The sequence below is a fragment of the Apteryx rowi genome, unplaced genomic scaffold (assembly GCF_003343035.1).
Source record: "Apteryx rowi isolate R43461 unplaced genomic scaffold, aptRow1 scaffold_226, whole genome shotgun sequence".
Classification (NCBI taxonomy): Eukaryota; Metazoa; Chordata; class Aves; order Apterygiformes; family Apterygidae; genus Apteryx; species Apteryx rowi.
The window spans coordinates 1,107,677-1,129,897 of NW_020448597.1; the positions used below are offsets into that span (position 1 = coordinate 1,107,677).

General features: G+C 37.1%; 1 protein-coding gene across 5 annotated transcripts in view; it reads left to right on the forward strand.

Annotated features, from left to right (window-relative positions):
* Positions 1-19,294, forward strand: part of VPS50 (VPS50, EARP/GARPII complex subunit) — a 104,671-nt gene extending 85,377 nt beyond the window's left edge. For 3 of the 5 annotated variants that reach the window (XM_026065357.1, XM_026065359.1, XM_026065358.1), the window contains 6 exons: positions 8,886-9,034; positions 10,132-10,228; positions 10,376-10,534; positions 12,922-13,043; positions 16,385-16,574; positions 18,545-19,294. In XM_026065357.1, the coding sequence (XP_025921142.1) occupies positions 8,886-9,034; positions 10,132-10,228; positions 10,376-10,534; positions 12,922-13,043; positions 16,385-16,574; positions 18,545-18,664 (837 nt within the window). In that variant the 3' untranslated portion in view covers positions 18,665-19,294. Of the gene's footprint in view, positions 1-8,885; positions 9,049-10,131; positions 10,229-10,375; positions 10,535-12,921; positions 13,044-16,384; positions 16,575-18,544 lie in introns of those variants that run through there. The other 2 variants (XM_026065360.1, XM_026065364.1) reach the window with 2 other exon arrangements.
* Positions 19,295-22,221: the final 2,927 nt, after the last annotated feature.

The window sequence follows — 22,221 nt, forward strand, 5'->3', positions numbered from 1 at the left end:
CTAGCACAGAATGTTGCTCCTAAAAAGCACTAGTGAAGACCAGCATCTTTTACTGCACAGTCAAATATGATCTGTTGTCCACAGGTAGTGACTAGGCTAAGAAGATTTGATAGTACGGTAAATCTCTCTTCAGGTATTTTCTGCATTTATGTATCTAGTCTTCAGTTGTACAGTTAAAACTTCCATTCTGAGAAATCAACTAAAAACAAACAAACAACAAAAAACTCCAGTTAAGCTCCTCATTGAAATGGTAGCTGTTAGCTCTGATTTTATTTTATTTTTTTTATCAGATTTTGCCTGGCTAAATATAATTTCTTCAACTCTACAATCTTTGCTTGGTCTCCTGCTCCTTCAAAAAAAAAAAAAAAAAAAAAACAAAAAACCTAAAGAAAACAAGGAAAGGCATGGTGTGTCCTATATTTTTATCTTTGAAAAGCTTGGTAAAGCATACATAATGACAATATTTAAGGTGTTGTGTGAATTGCTTGTCAAGGGACCAGAACTCTGTATATACAAAGGAAAGTTCTGACGTGACATATACTTTGAAAATGTGATAGAATGTCTGCAGCCGTATTGCTTGCTCATGTTATTCATTTAGAGCTTTTCATACAAAATGTTTTGTTTGACTGTATTGCCCAAGTGGACTGATTTCCTGAACTCTTGCAGCTTATTTCTTTGAATGTTTTCTGGTTCTTGGTGGTTGCTTGTCTCCCTTCGGGCAGTCACTGAGCCATCTAATTTTAGGCTTTTTTTGCTGGGCACCCAAAACCTGAGCTGATTTCTAATACTAGAAGAATACAGGTGTCTTTTCAGAGTTGCTGATGGTCAAATGAGAACTAGCAGCAGCCCTTACTGAAAATCCATCTTTAGATAAGAAAAGTGCTGCAGTAAAAGACATGCATCCAGAGTAGATTGGCTTACGTTTTTGTAAAACGGTGGTTTGGATTCTTCTGGATGTAGCAATGGGCATGCTTTTTGCAGAGGATCATTTTGTATTTATTTTAAAATACGTATTTAATCGTTCATTTTCTCATTTATCTAACAGTACACAGTGATTGCTGATACAGGCCTTTTAGGTTGGACAAGGCCATTAGGTTAGACAAGGTAGTAGATAAACTTGCTAGTTATTGGTAATTTTTTTTATGCAAAAATTTGCTGTTTAGTGTTTGATTTAGGTTCCTTAGGGGCCAAGTCAAGATTACCTGTTCTGTAAGCTTTGTGCCAGCAAGAAAATTCTAAATTTTTAATTTAAAAAGTAATAGGATTTCTGAGAAGTACAATTTTAAAACCTTAGCACATTTACATTATATTCAAAAGTAATGTTATCCTTGAATGCAGTGTGCTCTTACAATTGGCTTTACCTGTCATTTTCAGCATCGTTTCAAGAGCTATTGCTTGTATGTAAGTTTAAGGAAAAAAAAAAAAGACATTTTTAGTACATTTGTTATTATCAGGGATCCTTTTATTTTATCTTTAGCAGTTACTTGGAGTTAGTTCAGCTGTTTTCAGACTGCTTTTGAGTGCAGTAAGGGGTTATGGTTTGATCAGTGTTTATTTTCTTGTTGTTCTCTGCAGTCATGATGTTACAGAAACTATCAATTACAGTTTCATAAACAGAGCTGATGGAGTTATCCCATAAGGCTAAACTGTCTTAGGGAAACATCTGGGGTCAGTCTGCTTTTTCTCCTCCATCAGTGCACATCAAGTTCTTATTAAAGGTGCTGGTACTTCAGAGCTACCCAGTGCGGCTGTAGACTGACAATTACCAGAGCATTTGCAGGATAGTCTGATTTTGAAACTCCATTTATTCCTTTAAGTTCAGAATTTCCTCAGTAGGATTTAGAGCTATTGCCATTTGCTCAGGGCAAAATCAGAATGATTTTTCCTCTTTTGTATGCATATTAAATCAAAATGTAATTCTAATGCTGAAGTCTTGTGCAAAAAGTAGTACATGAGGTGAAGCCCGGTTTGAAAGATTCTTATTTGTGAATAAACAGATAGGAGATATTTTGGTGATGCTTATCTATTGTTAAAACTTTTGTGGGATAACACTGAAATACATAATTCTGAGTTCATTATGAGATCAGACCCCTTAAAAACAAAATCTCTTGCAAGTTGCACATCAAACTTGTAACTTAGATAATTAGCTTAGGTAGTTTCTACTTCTAATTTAGGTAATTAGCTCATAGTCTCTTCTTCCCATTCAGATGAAAGGTTTAACATAGGTTTGCCACTAGGTTCCACCTAACTTTCTTCCCTCAAAAATGCTTTTTTGGGGAGTGGAGGTTGAAAGAGAGGGTTGTTCCTTGCACAGATTTTTTTTTTTTTTTTTTCCCCCTATTCATTACAGAAGTTCTTCTTGGGAGTAAGCAATTAAATGCTGAAGTAAAATGACCAAATTGTTAGTATATACTATACAGTGAATATACAGTGAAGCCACATCACTTGGATATGAGACCCTTGCTGATAATTTGCTATATGTTTTCAAAGGATACAAGCTAATAAATATTTGCCTTGACTCCCTTCATTATGCTTGGAAAATGTTATTTTATATATCATCCCCGCTTTGTACTTCAGACCGTTATGTAATGAGAGATTCAGAGACTGCATACTGCCGAACAGTACTAGTTTATTCACTAGCTTGAAATCAATAGTTTCCCTGAGCATGCTCACTAAAATAACATTTATGTAAGTTGGCCATTTCAAGTGGTAGATTCTGTGTGTGTGTGTGTGTTCATAACTCACTATTAGATTGGGACAGCAAAAGGACATGCAGGCCAGGTGATGTTGTTCCATGTTCAGAATTTAGATTTATAATGGGCTCTGTGGAGATTACTTGAGTCTTCTGGTATAACAATTTGAGAGTAAGTACTACAGTTTAATTTCAGTCTATTTTCATTATATATGTCCATTCTGCTCTCTGTTCGTTGACATTTCAGACTGAGGTAACTCTTTTAGGTGCTACTATTATTACTATTAGATTTTTTTTTCTTTATCCTCAAGCATTTCCTCAATAAATTGCAATGATACCATGGCAGAAGGACGACTTGATTTATTATTGATTCCAGAAGGCTCTGAAATTAACTTTGGCTTGAAGAAGTGAACTAAATAAATTTGGGGAAGAAGAACCTGAAATGCTTCTTTCCCAACCCCCCTGTAAACTGTGGAGCTGTAACACTGCTTTGCCCCAATACTGCAGCCTTATGACAGCAGCTTTAGCATGGATTAAATGAGCCACTTTGCACAAAGCTGGACAGACCAACATGGATCTTAGTTTGAAGCATGTAAACTCTAGTACAGGAAATACTAGAGACAGATCTGAGAGCTGCATCCATATATATCTACTTTCAGCCCTAGATACAGTCCTACTTGAACAACTGCCTTCTGTATAGTAACTTATGACCCTATGGTGACTTTCATATTAATATATTGCTGTTTTTTGCCGAAGGGCACGTTCTTGAAATCAATGCACACGAGTTAAGAGACTCTGTTTTCCTAAAAAAATATATATATATACATGTGTTTGTTTCCAGTTATGAAGCAGGGTTTTTCAATATGAAAGTTGTCTGTATTTATTATTTTGATGGGTATACTGGTAGCTGCTAAGAAGACACCGCTTGACTGACTTTGAATTAAAATAAACCATGCAATTATTTCAACAATTGTTTCATACAGTATCACACTGACACTGCTGTTTACTAATACATGTTCTTCTGTGCTAAAAAACAATTCTAGATGAAATTTAATCCAAAGGTAGATGTTACATAAGATAAATACATCTCCTAAATCACCTACTGTAGCTCGTACTATTGTTAGCAACCCATAAACAGGTACAGCAGTCGTGTGCTTGCTTTCATAGTTTTCTGTATTCTGCTATTTTCAGGTTTCTATAGCAAAACAATTTATATGAATAATTGCAGATTGTGTATGCCAGTCATGTAGCATTAGAAAGCTCAATTTTTTTTGTATTACAATATGCAGGCGTTAGAGTAAGACTAGAGAAAACTGAAGAGATAAAGCCTGCTGTAAGGTGTCTGCAAGGAATGTTGTTTAACCTGTACTGTTGTACCTGGCACAGCTGATCTGTTTATAGTTCAGATAAGTTTAGTGCTTTTGATGAAATCTACTGTTTAAACTAGAAATTGCATCATCACTGTGGTCTTTTCCTGTATGGCCAGGAAGAAGAAAAGTATCTTGTAACTTGTAACAGTTCCACACATACCTTATAGCGTTTTTATCAAATCTGTATTTGGCCTAGTTTGTTTATGAGGATGTTGTGCAGGCCATACAATTGAGATGTATCCCAATTCTGGTCTCTGAGGAAGACCTCTACTACACTGGTGCAGAGAGAAACAAAGCGAGTTTGTTCTGCTTTGGTATTGCTCCTTGCATATCTGCTCTTAGGTACTACTATATGTTCTTAGCATGATTTGACTTTACTTTCTTGAAATTGAAGTTGGGCTGACTGCTGTTTAACTTCCTGATGTATACTATCTCCTCCTTCTCCTCTAGAGTTTGGCACTATTTTGCCCACTTGTGGTTTTCTAGGATTTTGCATGTTCTCTTTAGGTATTCAAAGGTAGCTGCTGACATTCTGAGATTGTCTTGAAGATCTTCTTAAATTACTGGACTTTAACAAGTCCAGTCCATTGGAAAACTTTTTTTTTTTTTAATAGCTTCTAACCTTTTTCCTACTCCAGCCTGAATATTTGCTCCTTTATTGTGGTCAGTTGTCAGTCATCTGATCACCTTTGTTAGTGAAGACTGGAGTAAAACATGCATGCATCGTGTTTCACTTTTTCAGTATGATCTTGTGCTTTTTTTTCCTTGGGGATTGGCACACTGTCTTTACTATTTTTACTTTTTACTATTAACATGTTTTTGAATGCTGCTTGTTAGAACTGGTAAGGAGAATAAAAGTCAAGTCATGCTGTTTGGCCAGTATACTTGAACCAGAGTTTGACACTCTAGTTGAACCCAAGCACCTCTGTCACAGCCAGTTGTCCGATAAGTGTCTTGTGTCTTCAGGTACAACACGTGCATGCTTTCTGCATTTAAAAGGTTCACAAGATATTTACATCCGTGGAAACAGCCAGATAGAGCAAATTTGTTCAAAATGTATTTTGATACTGAAGTGTCAGATAACATTGACTCAAGATAAATATAAAATTAAGTCCTTAATATATTTGCTTTTACATGTTTTGTAATCTGGACTTGGAAGGAAACAGAGATACTTGTTATGTAATTTACAGACCTGTGTTGTCAAAATGACTTTGTATGTAAATACTGAATAGTAGTTGTTGTGTATTGAAATTCGTAATGCTACTGGACAATCTGTCAGAGAAATGTAGTTCTTCAAATCTTTACCATTGATTTTCTTTCCCCGTCCCTGTGGCTCACTGTTACTCCTAAGAATAGAGAGTTGGTTGGTGGGTTGGGATTTTTTTTCTTCTGTAAAAATTTCAAGGCTTCTAGGTGTTTTTTTTTTTTTTTTTTTTTTTTTTTTGATAATGACATGAAATGGGAAAAAAGAAGAGGCAGATAAGGAGTGAACTTTGCATACGTTAATGATGACTTTGGCTCAGTGAGTATTTTTAAAGAATTGATTGTTGTGCCTAGATGACTAGATATTTTTGCTTGTTTTCACTGTACTTGTGAATGTGCTAGGTATCTCCAGAGCTGACTGGGCAAGAAATTTCTGCCTCAAAGATTACATCTGTTTTGGCAAATGTCCAGACCTTTTGATGTAATTGTTTAGCCTTCCTTGTAGACTTTGCAGAATGCAAACTTCACTGAATTGAGTGTTTGTCCAGGTTAATTGCAAAGTTATCCAACTGAATGTCAACACAGCTCAGAGCAAAGAAAACTCATTTGTCAAATAACATATAGAGAAATGGAAAGCCTTTATAATCATTCCCATGCTCAGTGCAACTATATCTGATAGCACTAGCCACGATCATCTTTTAGAAGTTTTATCTTCTCATTTATCTATTTCTGCTAGTTCTTTTAACTCTACAAATTATGGGTTGATGGTGTGTTACTGTCGTGTGAAGGGAGGGAAAGGGGTAATCAGCTTTGCCTGCCAGAGCCCCCCTAAAAGGGCTTTCACTGGATCAGATTCACAAAGTTGAACAAAATGAGAAAGGCCCTCCCCTTTGGTAATCAACGTTTGCCTGCCAGAGCCCTCCTCAAAAGGACTTTCACTGAGTCAGGTTTGCAAAGTTGATCAAAATAGACAATTTATTAAAGCGACAGATCAGCGGGTTCAGGATTGCTGGTGATAAATGCACTTACTGTAACCAGTTCTACTTTTTCTGAGCTCAAACTGATAATTAAGCGCTTTCAACAATGGTATTTTTCCCGGGGTAACATCCGACGTTGTCAGGGGCGCAAACCTTACCAAAAAGGCGTACCTGTTTTGGGGAGGAGAGAGGTCCAGGCCCGTCGACCCGTCCGTAGATTGGTGTTCTCGTCCTCGAAATGGAGGATCGTTTATGCACTGAATTTATACTCTTGGTGAGGTGGGGCTGAGTCAAATACTGTGGGATGTTTGGTCCTTGTCGAGCTCAGCAGAGGGTGTCAATGGCTGCTGGCCTTTTTTTTTCTTTTGCCCCTATCAACAACACCAGGCTGCAAGACTCCCGCCTTGCCCCAGGTGTCATTTTGGGTAGAGCAATGTCAAGTGGTGAGACCTCTGCCTCGCCCTGGGCATTGTCTCACCCCTCACCAGCATGGCATCAGACTGCAAATCACCCCTTGTATCCACTGTTTACCCCCCGGCAGGGAGGATTACAGTTAATCAGACCATTATCCCACATGGTGATGCTCAGTCAGCAAGCTTTGTTTTAATCTCAAAATTTCAGAGAGGGGGTCCTTTGTGGCTCCCCGCTTTATCTGCTTTCTGCTTCTGTAACTTACTACAGAATTATTTGGAAGTCTGGAGGTACTTTCTTCATGCTTACCAGTCAGAAGTCAGAGCTCTGCTTTCCCAGTCCACACTTTGTTCCATCTTCCGCAGCTTATGTTCATATTTGTTTGACATCTTCTGGAGACATAGAACTGAAACAGCCTTTCTGAGTTAGCAAATCCAGGTCCCTGTTGCCTTGAGCAATCTCATCATAGGAGGCAGCTGTCAATTAAAATCTAAGATGGTTAAAGTGATCTCAATCCTAACACTCCCTTTCTGAGGCAAAAGTGTCTGAAAAAATGTGCATTGCAATTATTCTGTTATCTTTCATGTTACTCCTTACAGTCTTTCTCTGTTGTGATGCCTAGAGGAAACATTTGGTGACCATTATGGTCAGTTTGAGTTTGTTTTTCTTCCTGTTCCTCCTGCTGCTTTACTCTAACTACATCTCTGCAATTTCCTCTCAATTTATTTCCATCTCTAATTGAGGGGGGAAAAAAACCCMAAACCCAACAAAGCTGCCCTATATATTATCAAGTTTTTGGCTTCATCTTTGTCCAGTTTTACAGGGATCTGAGAATTCTGCTAATTTGGTTTTAGAGTCCGACCATAAATGCAATGGTTTAAATGTTATTGTTGTCATACTGTTTACGTGTTCTTTCCTTGCTTTCCAACACGCATACTGTGCACCTGATCTTGCTTTTGAAGAAATGATTTTTACTACTGTTTTGTCACTATGTTGTTGTCCAAATTTATTTCCATTCCATACAAACAGGCTGATGACTTGTTTTAGCAGCTGACTGGCCACAAAATTTCTGTTCCAGGGAATGGAAGGTTCTTATTTAAGAAATCAGTGACATACCATGCCTACCTTCTTTATTTGTTTCAGGTTTTATATCAGTTTCATTTTTGTAGCATTTGTCTTATTTTATAGCCTGTGTTAAGTTTTTGCAGGTTGGTACACCTCAGACCTAGAGTCCTCAGTCAGTCACTTAATTGGATTTTATGTACAACAGTAGATAGTTGTCTGCCTCGCAAGCAGACTGAATGCTTGCATGGTATGAAAGAAGGCCATGGAGCACAGTGGGCAGGAAGTGCTGATGAGCTCCATGCTGCATTGCAGCAAAAAATCTTGTCCTGGCACAAAAAGTCTGTGCTGGGACCTTTCTCCATTCTGTCCTGGAGGCTGATGACTTTTTCGTACTTACTAGTACAGATGGATTTGTGTTGAATGGCCAGTGGGAGCTCTCTGTATGCTCACATAGCATTATATATTTTATCTTTCATGAGCTTAGTAGCTTCTGTCTAAATAACAATGTTCTTGTCTAGTTTTTTTCTAAGGCACTGATCTGGAAGATGTAATAATTTCTCCTTGTTCAGACCACAGATTTTATATATTATATCTATATAAAAATATGTTTAATGTATACATATATACATGCGTATATATGTGTGTGTAAGCAGTAAACACAGTATGAGTAATTAATGTTTTCTTACTTTCTGCAGCTGAGGTGTCTGCAGGATAGAATAACAACTTAAGGTTGTTTAAAAACATAAGCTATATTTAGTCCAAGTTAGCCACAGCTCACAGAAGCAGTAAAGCCCATGCATGAGTAATATTCCTTTGATTTGTCTTGCTATATGTGATTGCTGTCTGACTGAATAGACTGTCACCAAAGGCGAGAAGTTACTCTGCCAGTCAGCAGTTGGGCTAAAGCCTGTATGGGCATTAAGATGTAGAAGTTTATTCTGTGTCTCTTTTTTCTGAGATAGATACTGTTCTAGTTGAACTGACTTTTCACCTGTTTGAACACCAAAGAGTGTTCAAATAGGAACCACTGTGGTCTCCATTAATACAGGTTTGGTTTAAATCACATCTTAGAATTGGAAATGTTCCTTCACCTTATCTGTCATCTGGAACTGCTCAGCTGTAGCCATTATTGCTTTTTCAATTCATTTGTTCAATTCTTTGTTTTAGGAGGTCTCCACTGATCCCACTGGAACTCTTACAGCTGCTGAAGAGAGAAAGGAGAAGGTGCCAAGCCCGCATCTCAGTCATCTTGTAGTTTTGACATCTGGCAATTCGCTATATGGTTTGGCGGAGAGAGTGGTAGCCACAGAATCCTTGTAGGTTATTTACTGTACGCCATATTTTTGTGGTCACTTGAAGCTATGGATTGTTTAAGAGATTGTGGTTACAAACTGAAACCTTCTTGAGAAGTCAAAAATTCCTACCTCTGTTATTTTAAAAATGAGTGTGGGAGGTAGTTTTTAATTGATAGGTTGTAGGACCTGACCATCTGGTCTGACCACCTGCAAGTGCAATAAAATTTTACAGTGGCTGGGCCAGTAATTAGTGGCAGTACAAGGCTAAATCTCTCGGGGGGGGGGGAACGACTAAAGAAGCTAATGGGAGTATTTAATCTGCATGGTTCACTTAAACCTTTTAGTAAGTACTCAAATACTGACAGCTGAGACTCAATACTGCTTAGTTCATATTGGTTTGGGATGTTCTTTGCAGTGTGTGGAAGTTTACCTGTGAAGAAGATATTATACTGAAAGAAGTGCAAAATTCTTACAAAAAGTGATTTTTATTTGATCAGAATAACAATAAGAGCCAGATTGAAAATACATTTTAAAAAAGATCTTCTAGTCTTTAACAGCATTGTCTTGTGTGGAAAAACATTTCTAAGGAGCTTATTTTCTTTGGCATTTGTTTCAGCTTGATTAGAAATATATTACTTTGTTATTAACAAATCCTGTACCCCAAGGTAGAAATTGATCTGGTAGCCTAACTTTAAAAGATTGACTAGTAAATATCTAATTAAGTAATGTTATTTTGGAATCCTGACATGGATTTTTTTTAGTGTTAGTGTTGACTATCCTGCAGTATGGAAGTTATGGAACACTTTCCCACTGGCTTTCTTAGACTTTGGATCAGACTTCTCCAGTGTGTCCTGAGTTGCACAGGAATGTTAATTGTTTTTATTCAAGCCATAGTCTCTTTATTGAAGCATTTTTTTGTTTGAAAACATTTTAAATTTGTCAGAATTAAGAATACATGTTATTATGCTGGCATAAAACTGGTACAGTTCTTTTCAAGATAAAACTTTCCAGGGTTATGTATCATTATTGCTATCAAAAACATTAACCATAGAGGAAAAGAAATACAGAGACATTCCAAATGTTGCATTTAGCTCAGTGAATTTTCTTTGCTTTCAAAGGGTATTTTTGGCTGAGCAGTTTGAGTTTCTTCAGCCTCATCTTGATGCAGTGATGCCAGCTGCCAAGAAACCTTTTCTTCAGCAGTTCTATTCTCAGGTCAGAATTGTGCAATTCACAGCTGATTTTTAAACAGAAGATTTGAAACTTGTACAGTATGGTGTGAATGTTTGTATACTATTGTTACGCATTGCTTTTATTAGCCAGAAATTTACTGAATTGAATTTTATTTATATTCTGTTTCAGACTGTATCAACCGCCAGTGAACTACGCAAACCAGTTTATTGGATTGTTGCTGCTAAAGCCATTGATTATGAACAGATGCTACTTCTCATGGCTACTGTGAAATGGGATGTGAAGGAAATCATGTCACAGCACAATATATATGTAGATGCTCTTTTAAAGGTGAATACTTCCCGGGAAATGGTGCGCTACATCTTAAATAAATAGTAAATTGCTGTAATACTTCATGCTGCTTTAACAGTTTTAGTGGTTAGAGCAATACAGTATCCTAACAAATAGTAAGCTATTAGAAGGAGGTCTGTTCAGAATTTTCTTTTATTCTTGCTACTACGAGAATACAGTAAGCCTCAGGATATATATGTTGTTGAGAATTTCATGCTTGTTTTCAATGCTGATTTTTTTTTAACTGCTTGGGTGAAAGTGACCACATGAGTTTGAGTTTCATGTCTCAGTCTTGAATGGCATGAAGATGCCAGGAAAATGGAAGTAGCATTGAAGAAAATAAAGTGGTCTGAGGTTTTTTAACAAAGGCTTTTTGCTGTTCTGCATAATTATATGGGATGCCTGTGAGGTGTATCGTAGGGGCTGTCAGACATATCAGCACTGTTAATGATCATGCTCTACATAGGATCCTAGAGATGGGAGAAGAACACAAGAAGTTGGTATATTTAGAAGCTGGCATTTTAAAGGGAAGCTAAAATAGTTAGGCACCCAACTTCTGCTGAATGCAAGTGAGAAGTGATTATACAATTGCAGTGTCTTATTGCATAGGGAACCAATTCTTGGGAGAATCTCTCTTATATAATTTCGTATATGACAAGTGATGCTTATAACCGTCTTTAGAAGGAAACTGTGGCAGCGTTAGAATTATACTACTTACAGAGAAGCTGAAAATTCTAATCTAAAGAACTTTGAAATATACATCACAAAGTTAAGCATCTGTGTGTTGCATAACAGATTCGATTATGCTTTTGTACTTTATAGCTGCCGTTTGCTTTGAGAAAGTAAACGGAAAGAAGGGAAAATCTGATAGAGGATATATCATTGCATCTTTGTGATTAGCCTTCTTTAAAAAGCAGTTTGTACTCATGACATTTGGTCTCTGTGATGGAACTTTTTCCCTTCTGTGAATGTGCAACTGCTGATGAATTTGCTTCAGGACAATAAGAGTGAATGCAATTTAAAACCATTTTTGGCCTCTGTATAATACAACTAATAATATTTGCTATGTAGAAATTTTTGATTATTACTTAATTAGTGATTTGCTGAGTGCCCTGGGACTCCAAGTGTGTCAGATGTAAGCAAAATATTTTATGTAATAATCTATGGATTTTAGCCATATACACACACGTRCAAAATTCCTCACTTAGTCCTAGTATGTATAGAAGTGGGTAAATTGGGGAAAGGAGATTGTTCAAGAATTTCATCCTCATAAGAATGAGTTGTATGCCAGTTAAAGCATGGCATTTTGGTATCCAGATTTCTCTTGCCAAATTCCTCTTTCAGAAAATTTGTGTGTTAGGCACCAATTATTTTGGTCAGATACCAGTTTAAATTGGCTACTGACATTCCATTCTGAGTGGTTTTCTTCTTGTTCACTTACTGAATTTTTGAAAAAATAAATGTATTAACAGCCTTGGAATGAAAGCACTTTATTGAACAAGTATGGTCTTAATCAGCTGCAGTACAAGCTGCTTTTGCTGGTTACGTAGAGCAGCACATTATCAAGGTCTGTTTTATGTTTTTCAATTCATTTGATACTTTTTTTTAATGATAGATGCATTATTCACTGGAAGCTGGCAGGAGCTTCTATTTCACTTTGTGTAAGTCACAAAATCATTGTAGCGATGCAATGGTAATTACATTCAGTTACGACTAGGTTGTCACTCGTGGCTAAGGTTCAAATTCATCCAGTCTACTGATGTTTTCAGGTTGCCCTCCCTCAAACTGAATTGTTATCTAGCATTGCAGTATGCTGCTAAACTGTTAAATTTGGTTTATTTTCAGGGGGTGCTCTTAGCTCCTTTTAAAGCACCTGGGAACTGTCTAGTGTGAAAGGTTGAAGAATAAAAAGTGGCTACAATATTTCTGAGTTTCTCGTTAAAAGCTGATGGAGCAGGAATGTAGAGGAATAAAGACACTCTTGCTAGATTTTCTTCAGTGGCTATATATTGCCTTTCTAAAAGTTAAAGATGAGTTTAGGGAGCAAGGTAATGAAAACTATATTTGAAGGATTAAATACTTGGTTAATTTTCAGAGGCATCAATTTCATTGGGAGTTACATCACTGTAGAATAGAGTGGTATTTTAAAATAAAATTACTGAGGTAATATGAATGGTGTACCAGAAAGTGGTTTGCTTTCTACTTACACATTAAGCTTGTTTCTGTAGCCTGTACTTGTTAAGCTCCTCTGCTTTGCTCTTATTTTTCGGTGCTCTTTCTCATGTGCATTTTCTGGTTTGTTCCCCCCGCCCCCCTTTTTTTTCCCTAGGGACATACACAGTATGATCCCTTTTATGCTAATGGAATAATCTTTTATATTTCATCAGGAATTTGAAGAATATAACAGAAGGTTGAATGAGGTGTCTAAGAGAGTCCGTATTCCACTGCCAGTCTCAAATATTCTGTGGGAGCACTGTATACGCTTGGCCAACAGAACTCTCGTAGAAGGGTAAGTTGTTCATGAAAGCCTCAATCTTGGRTAAATATGTCTCTAATGACAACGTTAATTTCATGGAATTAAAGGTTCTAATCTTGCAGTGTGCTATATACTGGTAAGCTCTTGAGCTTTCAGGGAGTCCAAATGATACCAAGGCTTAACATAGTCATCAGAAGTTTATTTTGCTGAGTATGGTACAGTGTGAAGCTTGAAGTCAATAGTCTTGTACCTAGATACTGCTGAAGACTGACATTGTCTCAGTATTTTATTGAAGCATTCAAAACAATACAGTTCTCTTTCAAAGAAACTTCTGCCTTTAAATTATCATTTTCCAACAGAGCAACTAAGAAAGATGAAGTGTAATTGTTGACATCTCTACAGTCATGCCTTTTGTCTTTGCCAGGAAGAAAGATGGAGTGGCTAAATCTAACAGTTACATTAGAGTAGCTGTGGAACAGGAGTTCTCCAATCTGGTTAGGAGCAGAGAGGTGTTCTAGTTGGTTTGGTAAAACAGGGACTTGAGCACCTTAGGAACTGCTACATCTAGCTCACCACTCCTTCATCCGTGTTCCAGTCTTTTCAGAGTCAACATTGTAGCCTGAAGCTTGCCTTTTAAAACCGCATTTATTCTTCTGTTCTTGTCCCTTTGCTACCTGTCCTGGCTCTCATCTCACCTTCTTTTGCATCATAGAATATGTGCTGTCTTCCACTCTCCACTCATCTTTCCGTATTTCTTTTCTAGTTACTTTTACCCAATGTACTTCCTACTTCTTATTTCACTTCTTTCTGTCCCATTCTTCTGCTGCCAGTTCAAGTCCAGGACCCCAGCAACATCCTTCTTCTCCAACTGTCAGCTGTCTGTTAGGGACCCCCAGCTTCCACTGCTTCTGTCAAGCCATCATTTTTAACTTCAGGCCTATTTCTCTTCCTGCCCTCCTCTTGCAGTCTCTTGAGATACCGGTTTCATCTTTGGGGAGATCAGACCCAACCATGACATCCTGCTAGCTTTTGAATTCCTTAGTATGACAGATGCCCTATACAAATATCCTGCCTTTTTGAAATCTTTTCTGTTTTTCCATCATGCCCTGAATCAAATGAATTAGAACAAAAGAAATTGGCCACATCTGTTTCTGCTTTCTGTCTCCCTTTCAACTTTTTTCCCCTCTTTTGAATAGTAAGGCATCTGGTTTTTTTGTTTCTAGTTCTCCCCTGCCATTTTCTTCTGAGGGACTAGCATAATCAGTGGCAGCTAACCTCCTCTACCTCAGCCCATGTGTCTGTTTTGGGCTTCTTTCTCTTTCCCTTATTTAACAATCTTACTCATCTTCTCATCTTTTGGGACTTCAGTGTTCACAAACCACTTAATTTTTTAGCTGTGAGGTTCCTCTTCTTTTGCCCTGAAGTTTTGATTCACACTTACCATTTACCATGAAACATGTGGTTTTACCTTCACCTAAGCATTTCACTGACTGATAAGAACGGACTGGGATTAGCTTGCTGACATGTTGTCCTATACGCTTTCTCAAAGTATAAAGAGCACTCATCATCTCCTCCCAAATGTCTGCCTGTAATTACTCATTCTTGCAGTTTGTTGTTCTCACACATGGTGAAGTGTGTTTACCATGGGGGAAGGGAGGGAAGGGATTCTGAACACTTGACTTGATAGGAAATACCTACCTATCTTCTTTCCATCTCCAAATTCCGTGAAGCCATGGAATTAAAAGCTATCAATATGGAATTTCTCCTCCAGTCAGTCAACTGAAATTGGTCTCATTAAGCTCTTCACTGAGTGAAGACTCATCTTCAGTCAGCTGTATCCTTCTTAAATTTTTTTCTTCTCTTTTCTCCTTGTTCTGTGTTCTCCCATTTTCAATTTGGCTTCTTGAAGTGCTTCTTCAGTATGTCCTATTGAGGATTCTCATCCAATCTTCTATAGAGCTTCAGAAGGCTCATTCCTTGGTCCCCCTCTCTTTTTGCCTGTCTTATTTCTGTATTCTACAAGTTTTGCTTTCTACAAATGCAAAATCAGCATCCATCTCACTGTGACTACCTTGCATAACTAACCTTTCTGTCTGATCAGCATCTTAATGGATTTCTAGCTATCATATCCAGATCAATATGGTTAAAAGTTTTGAAACCTCTGCTTAGCCTCTCTTAGTGCAGTAATATATCAACATATAGTTCTTCTGCCTCCTACTTTTCTCTCTGTGTAATCAGTGTTTCAGATCACCTGGTTCTTTGCATGTATCTACAAATTCTTTCTGCTTACCAATTGTAAGGATGCAATTTTGTAGTATTCTGAACCTGATCTTGCTGTGTACCAGTCCCCAGCTGCATGTTCCTGCTGCCTCCTTTGCATCAGGCCTAATAACTGTGGGACTGTACAATAATTAGGATCAACTTCATAAACAAATGGAAGACTAATCCTGTTCTTGACTTGATGCATGGTAAGAGTGGAAATGCTGGGACAGGATTATCACTTCTGGCAGCAGCCAGTGGGTGGACTGGGTTGAATCTATCAAGACACTGTGGCCCAAACCCAAGATTTTTTATTCTCTGTACACAGCTGAGATTGGTACTGTTTGAGTTATTGCAGGGTCTTTGCCTGTTGATCTTGACAAATGCAATCTCTTTCCCATTTCAAAAGCTGCAAAGATTGTTTTCCTCATTTGTTGCCTATCACCCTACTCTAAGCTCAGCTACTGTCTCCTCTTGTCTGAACTCAAACCTATCACCCACCTGTCTGTCAGTCTACCCTCAGCTGGTATTAAAATATTATCCTTTGTCAGTGATTAGCTAGTGCTGTCATCATTTATCCTCTGGTGGTTGTGCGTTTTTGAACAGATAGCTTTGTGTCTTTCTCTTATGCTTCCACTGTTGTTTCAGCAAGCTCTTGGTGACCATTCCTAAAGCTGCCATTTTACCTTTCAGTTTGTTATGATGATCAGTTCACTAATGCCACTGCCTAATGTACTGATCAGTACTGGCTTTGTTTCCTTTAACCCACTTCTGTTTATAAGTTCTTCAGTGTAGGTTTTTGTGGCCTTTTTTTTTTTTTTTTTTTTTTTTTTTTTTTTTTTTTTTTTTTTTTTTTTTTTTTTTTTTTTTTTTTTTTTAAGTACCCTACTGGGTACAGGGGGGTCGTGTTCTATGAGTGGGGCTAAAAGGTGTTATACTGATGCAATTAATAACTTTGCAGTGGACACCCTAAGAGGAGTTCTTTTCGCTTTTAATTTAAAACCATAATTATGTTCCTCCTGAATGTTTGAAGGGCTAAGTTAAACAACTTTGAAGAGTGAGATTCATTTTCATGTCCTTCTGGTTGTTACTTTCCAATTCATTCCTCTTTTCAGTTATGCCAATGTTAAGAAATGCAGCAATGAAGGACGTGCCTTGATGCAATTGGACTTTCAGCAATTCTTAATGAAACTAGAAAAGCTAACAGACATTAGACCTATTCCAGATAAAGAATTTGTGGAGACCTACATTAAAGCATACTACCTAACAGAAAATGACATGGAACGCTGGATCAAAGAACATAGGGTAAGAGCTGAAGTTTCATTCTTTTACTCTCTATCAGGGAGATTCACCGTCATGCTAATAACGCTATATGATCAGTGCTTACATGTGTTAAGAATTAATATATTCATATATATGTATATATTCATATGCTATAATAAAATCTGTAGGGGGTGCAATATGAATATATATATTTGTGTATATTTGTATGTTTGTTGTATTTATTATCAGTTGAAGCTAAGTATGTGTATGTACTGATTCAAAATCTGATAATGGCGAGGATGAGCAAGCCAAGTCAAATCAACTTCCTGTATCAAAAAATGTGGAGAACTAGAGCTGTGTGTCATCTGTGAGATTGAGATGCAGTGTGCTATGTCACTTTGTTTTCCCCCAGTAAACTCATAATTTAATATAAATAAACAAGTTTCTCCCTATAGTCTTTACACCTGGGAACTTTTTACTGTACATCTTTAAACTGCTTGTGCTGTTTGTTAATACGCATATATAAATACAAGCAGGAATGGAAACCCGTTGCTTACCAGTAAAATACTGTTTCAAGCTTTCAGCAGTAGCAGTATGGATTAGGGAAATGGCAGACAAAAATGCAATTTGAGCCAGCTCAAGCCAAGGTTATGTGAATGAACTGATCTGTTACAATTCAAATGCTTCTGATCTTCAAATGAGAGCTAAATTTATCATTCTTTCATATGTCTGCCTTAAGTCCATGGCCTTTTGTTTGTACATAGCTGCAGACAGTGCAGTTGGCACCTGTTTGTGCTTTGAGCTTTACCTTTGTTTCTTTGTCTGCAACCTGATACTACCAGTGTGGTTTCTACCATACACCCAGATCTGTAACCTAACTGACAGGTATCAGGGAATTCTGAGCATTTAGCAAGCTAATGGTTTCTCACTTTTTAAAATAAAGACCTAAAGGTTTAAAAATGGATCTGTAGTTAGCAGGTTTGTCAGGATTAAGAATAGACTTCACAGCTGGTTCCTTAAGAAAAGTTGTCATCCTTTTGACAAAAAGGAGAATTTAAATTTATTTACCATTACTGGGTTCAGGCCATATCCCTTTAGCTTGTAAAAGACAGTAAAGCATTTTGAAAGCATTTAGCATGCTTTCACGTACTGTAATCTTACAGTAATTACAAGACTTTGTCAGTAATAGTCACATGCTGTTGGAGCTGGCACATTGTTAAAATGACAAGTCCGTTAAAATGGAGCATTTTGAAATCTGTATTTTGGGATTACTTGAAACATAGCTAGAAATGGATGGAAGAAATGCTTCCTTCATACCATTTTTCTTGTTATACCTGGAGCCATGAAAGAGATTGAGCTGTTGTTTGGTGACCTACATTGAAAGCTCTTGTTTAAACCTACTGGTGGAAGCAACATTTTGGATAGTGTTAAGTGCAGAGGTAGTACTGGCAAATGTGGTGTTTTTACAGGTGTTAAGAGTTCTTCTGTTAACATTTTTACCATTTTTTCCTCCTTTATCATGTAGTGAAATTAATGTTTAAAGATCCTGTAGACAGAAGTATTTAGAAGCTTATTGGAAATGAGAAGTCGAAAAACAAGATCATCAACTTTTGTCACAGCTTGTTTAGAAAAATGATTGTGTTGAACACTTACCTCATTTGCATATATATTTCCCACCACACCTCCCAAAGAATGGAAAATATATTAAAAATGGTTTTAGATATGCCAGTATTCTCAAAATTACTTTCTGTGAACATAGTCCAACACTACTGAAGTTGTAAACATTTTCCATTATAACCTGCCATGTAGCAAAATACTGTTTTGTCCCTGCCTGACTCAACTATGAAAACTATCCAGGCCTGGCTTAACTACCATTTTAAATCTCTCTGTGTACTGACTACTTCTATCAGTTGAGAAGTCCACAGTGTGTATGCCTGTGTTTTTTAAATTTGTACTTTTGTCTGGTATTTTTATTCTGTTTGCCATAATACGATCTGCTTTTATTTGGCCAGGAATATTCCACTAAGCAGTTGACCAATCTGGTGAATGTTTGTCTGGGATCCCACATCAACAAAAAGGCAAGACAGAAGCTGCTAGCTGCTATTGATGACATAGACAGACCTAAAAGATAACTGGAGAAAGTTGCTTTCCTTGTGACTTGAACCCTTTTCTGTTAATGTGAGCATGCAAACACATCTCTCATGGACTAATGACAACTTTCTCTTAAAAGACATTGTGCATGACCTTTCTTACCAGCACTGGAGATGCTCTAAATTGGCATAATGTTCTAAAATATGACTTTTTACCTGTAGAATTTTTTTTCTGTTGTATTTCTTGTTTCTTTTGTTACTTGCCCTTAGTAAAGGGCTGTTCTTCATGTATCATTGGTGAGCTGTATATTTTGCAAAACTGTATACTGTAAGTAAATGAAAATCAGAGAAACACATTGACTTAATATATAGTTGATGCTCTTTTTAATAAAAGGGCTATTTGAAAATGTGATTCTTCTTTTTCTTCCCTGCTTTTATCCTTAGAATTTGTGCTTTATTATGGACCGATGTAAAGTAAAAGAAAATGTACAATATCTTTGAATGATGAATCTTGCATGTGGATTAAGAGTGCACTTCAACTAAATACTCTAATGTTAAAGCCTCTCATCTTCGTATGTATTTTAAAATGTATGTTTATTTCAGAATTAATTTAGTCAAATCAAAATAATTGACTTCAGATTATAAGAAGGTAATAAATACTGTACACTAATATGATTTGATTTGTGAGACTTTATTTGCCTAATTCAACAATGCAAAATGTCATTTACAATGAAAATGAGTACTGTTCTTTCATATCACTTTCTTTTTGTCCCCCAGCCAGTCTTCCTTATTCCCAAGCAATAATGCCAATGAATAGGAATGAAGACTTTTGGCTGATATTTTGGACTGGTACCAAGATAATCTATTTTCTGCTCTGCTGTAGACTTCCTGAGTGATCCTCAGTGAATCAAAATTGCTCGGCTGGGGATTTGTCCTAAAGATTGTTTTGTCAGAGCATCACTGACTCCACTGAAGTTCTCAGGTCTGACTTCAGCTGAGGAATCTGCCTTTCAAGTGCCTTTTTACTTTTTTTTGCAGAGCTGGTTTGCAAAAGATACTCGGAGACTGCTCAGATACTGTGGTGGCAGAAACAGAAAAACTCCCCAAACAGTCTGAACTAACTAGAGCAAAGACCTTAATATTTGTTAAGACTTTTTTAATTCTCTCAGGATCTGTTTGGTCTCTCTCTATTTTTTTTCAGTCATGTAATGTTTCAGTTTTCCTGTTACATAATAGAATTTTTGCAGTCCTTAAACATTTAAAAGGGAACATGCTAGCAATGAGCTATAGGTAAAATTTACATAACCTACAATGCGTTAATATATACAACATGAAATTTTCAGTTTCATGTATATTACACAAAATCTTCAGTTTTGGGTTTGTACTTATCAGTAAACCTTTATTTGAATACAAGAGCATCAGTGCTTACTGAAGAACAGCAGTACCCAGTGACAGAAAAATGCCTCATGGAATCATGATTATTGCTCTTTTCTAYAGTTTAATTTCTTCTTCTGAAGTAAAGAGGACTGAGCGTCAATGTGTGAGTTCAGTGAAAGCCTATGTACAATTTTTGGAAGAGTGACAAAATTTACATTTTAAATATTGCCTGGGTAGTGTTCAGTTTTCTTGCTCATCCATATCTGAAAGGAAATAAGATATAAAACAAAATTTGAGTCCGTTCTGTACTGACCATATTGTCATTCAGAGTTCCATTTAAAACTTGTTTAGCATACTTCTAATGTGTATGGTGAAGCTGAATCACTTTACCCTAGTTAAAAAGGTGGTTCAAAATAAAAAAATGTAGTTCATCTTGAAAGTGTGGACACTTACRTCAGTGCATCTGCCCTAAAGTCAGATCTTGAACGAGAACTCTTGGAAGAAATAGAAATGTGTCAGAGACGATCACTGTAAAATCTGTTTCAATTTCATTCTCATGGATTAAGTAACAAATTTAAACGTCTTTACTGCAGTTCTGGTGAATGAGTACATGGTTAATCTGTCCTTAACTATTTAGGTTGCTGTAATTCAATTGCTTACCTAAAGGTAGGAGTATAAGCATCGATTGGAATGTAGGGTCAAAGAAGGAGATGAGCATTTGCATGAATCATAGCCAGGAGAATTTTTTTACAGTATATTTGTAATTTTACTTTTTATATTTTTAAGCTATCCACCAAATAAAAGAACATGTAAGATGCAGTGCTGAACCTGTGCAACAGTTGTTTGAACTCCTTTCTTGTATTCCTCGGCAGTTACTATTTTTGTCCAAAAGAACCTACCCTGCCCAGAATTGCTGGTGCCTGCCAAGCGTGTAGCTAAATGACCTGCGTATTACTTGGTTCTTACTGACTACTAAAACCAAGTTTGGACTGAATGTAGAATTATGAATTGTCTAAAGGTCTATTTGATAGCTTCCATCCTCTGGTATGAGAATTCTTCACAAGCCATTGATTCGGCCATCTCTCTACCTCCTCATTCCTCTGTGGAGTAAGAGGTCTCCGCTACACTACTTTTAGCAAAATATGAAGAGAATATGGCCTAAAACATCCCTTATGTTTTAGAGGAGTATTCTGAAATACCCTAATAAGGGAGGGTACCTCCTTCGGTCTCTGAGGAGGTTGACCAGCACTGCAGAGATGGACAATTCATCTCTCCGTCTGTCCTTTAGCCTAATAAAGAATTTGAAAATCCTGTTCCCCAAACAAGTACTCTGATATTCACCAAGCTCAGCTGGAGCATAGATGGTTGAATTTTCAAGCCCTTGGTTAGGCAAAGCATATACCTGCCCTGATGAGTATACAGCTGGCTTTTTTACAGTCAGTTTCTCTCAGTCACATCTCATGGTTATGCTGTTCTACAAAGCAGCAGCTATTGGGACAAAAATGGGAGCAAATTTATTGATCAGTGATTGTGACCATGATGTAAGATTCAAGTCCTTGCTCCAGTGAATTAATTATTATTTATTAGTTACTTAAAGTAGAAAGCCATTGAGAGGAAAGACCATCTTGGATCAGCACTGGTTCAGCTGATGGAATAGTGTGTAGAGCACCCACTTGACATCTGAAGCTGGTGTCTAATCTGGTGAACCCTCCATGTTGTAGATGAGTAGCTAAGTTTCCAGGTTATTCACTGCTCTGGGGTCCTTTGTTTCTCCCATGTGGGCAAAAGTCTTCACATGTGTAAAAGAAACTGCTTGGCTTTCTTCTGATCTGTAATGAGAAAACTAGTTCCTGACTAGAACTGCTTAGCAAAGCCTCATTGTGGGGTGTAGATTATACCTAGAGATTCCCCCCATTCCTTCTTTCTTCCCTGCCCCTTTAGGGGAGAAAAGGGGAAGGGTGATCAGTGGCTGACTCAAAGCTGTCTGTGAAAGGTTTGCATTCCATTTTAATTTTTGTGAATGACAAATGCATTGTAATGCTGAAGATGGGGGTTTATTTAATGCAAAGTGGTGGGCATAGTTTATCCTCTTGACTTGATCTCCTGCCTTAGAACATACAAAATTATAAGGATTCTTTTCTCTTCCTGTGAAAGTGTTAAGTTTAAGGTCTTTACTTCCAAGAACTGGCTCATGGTTAATGTTTACGAAATTTCTGTATTGC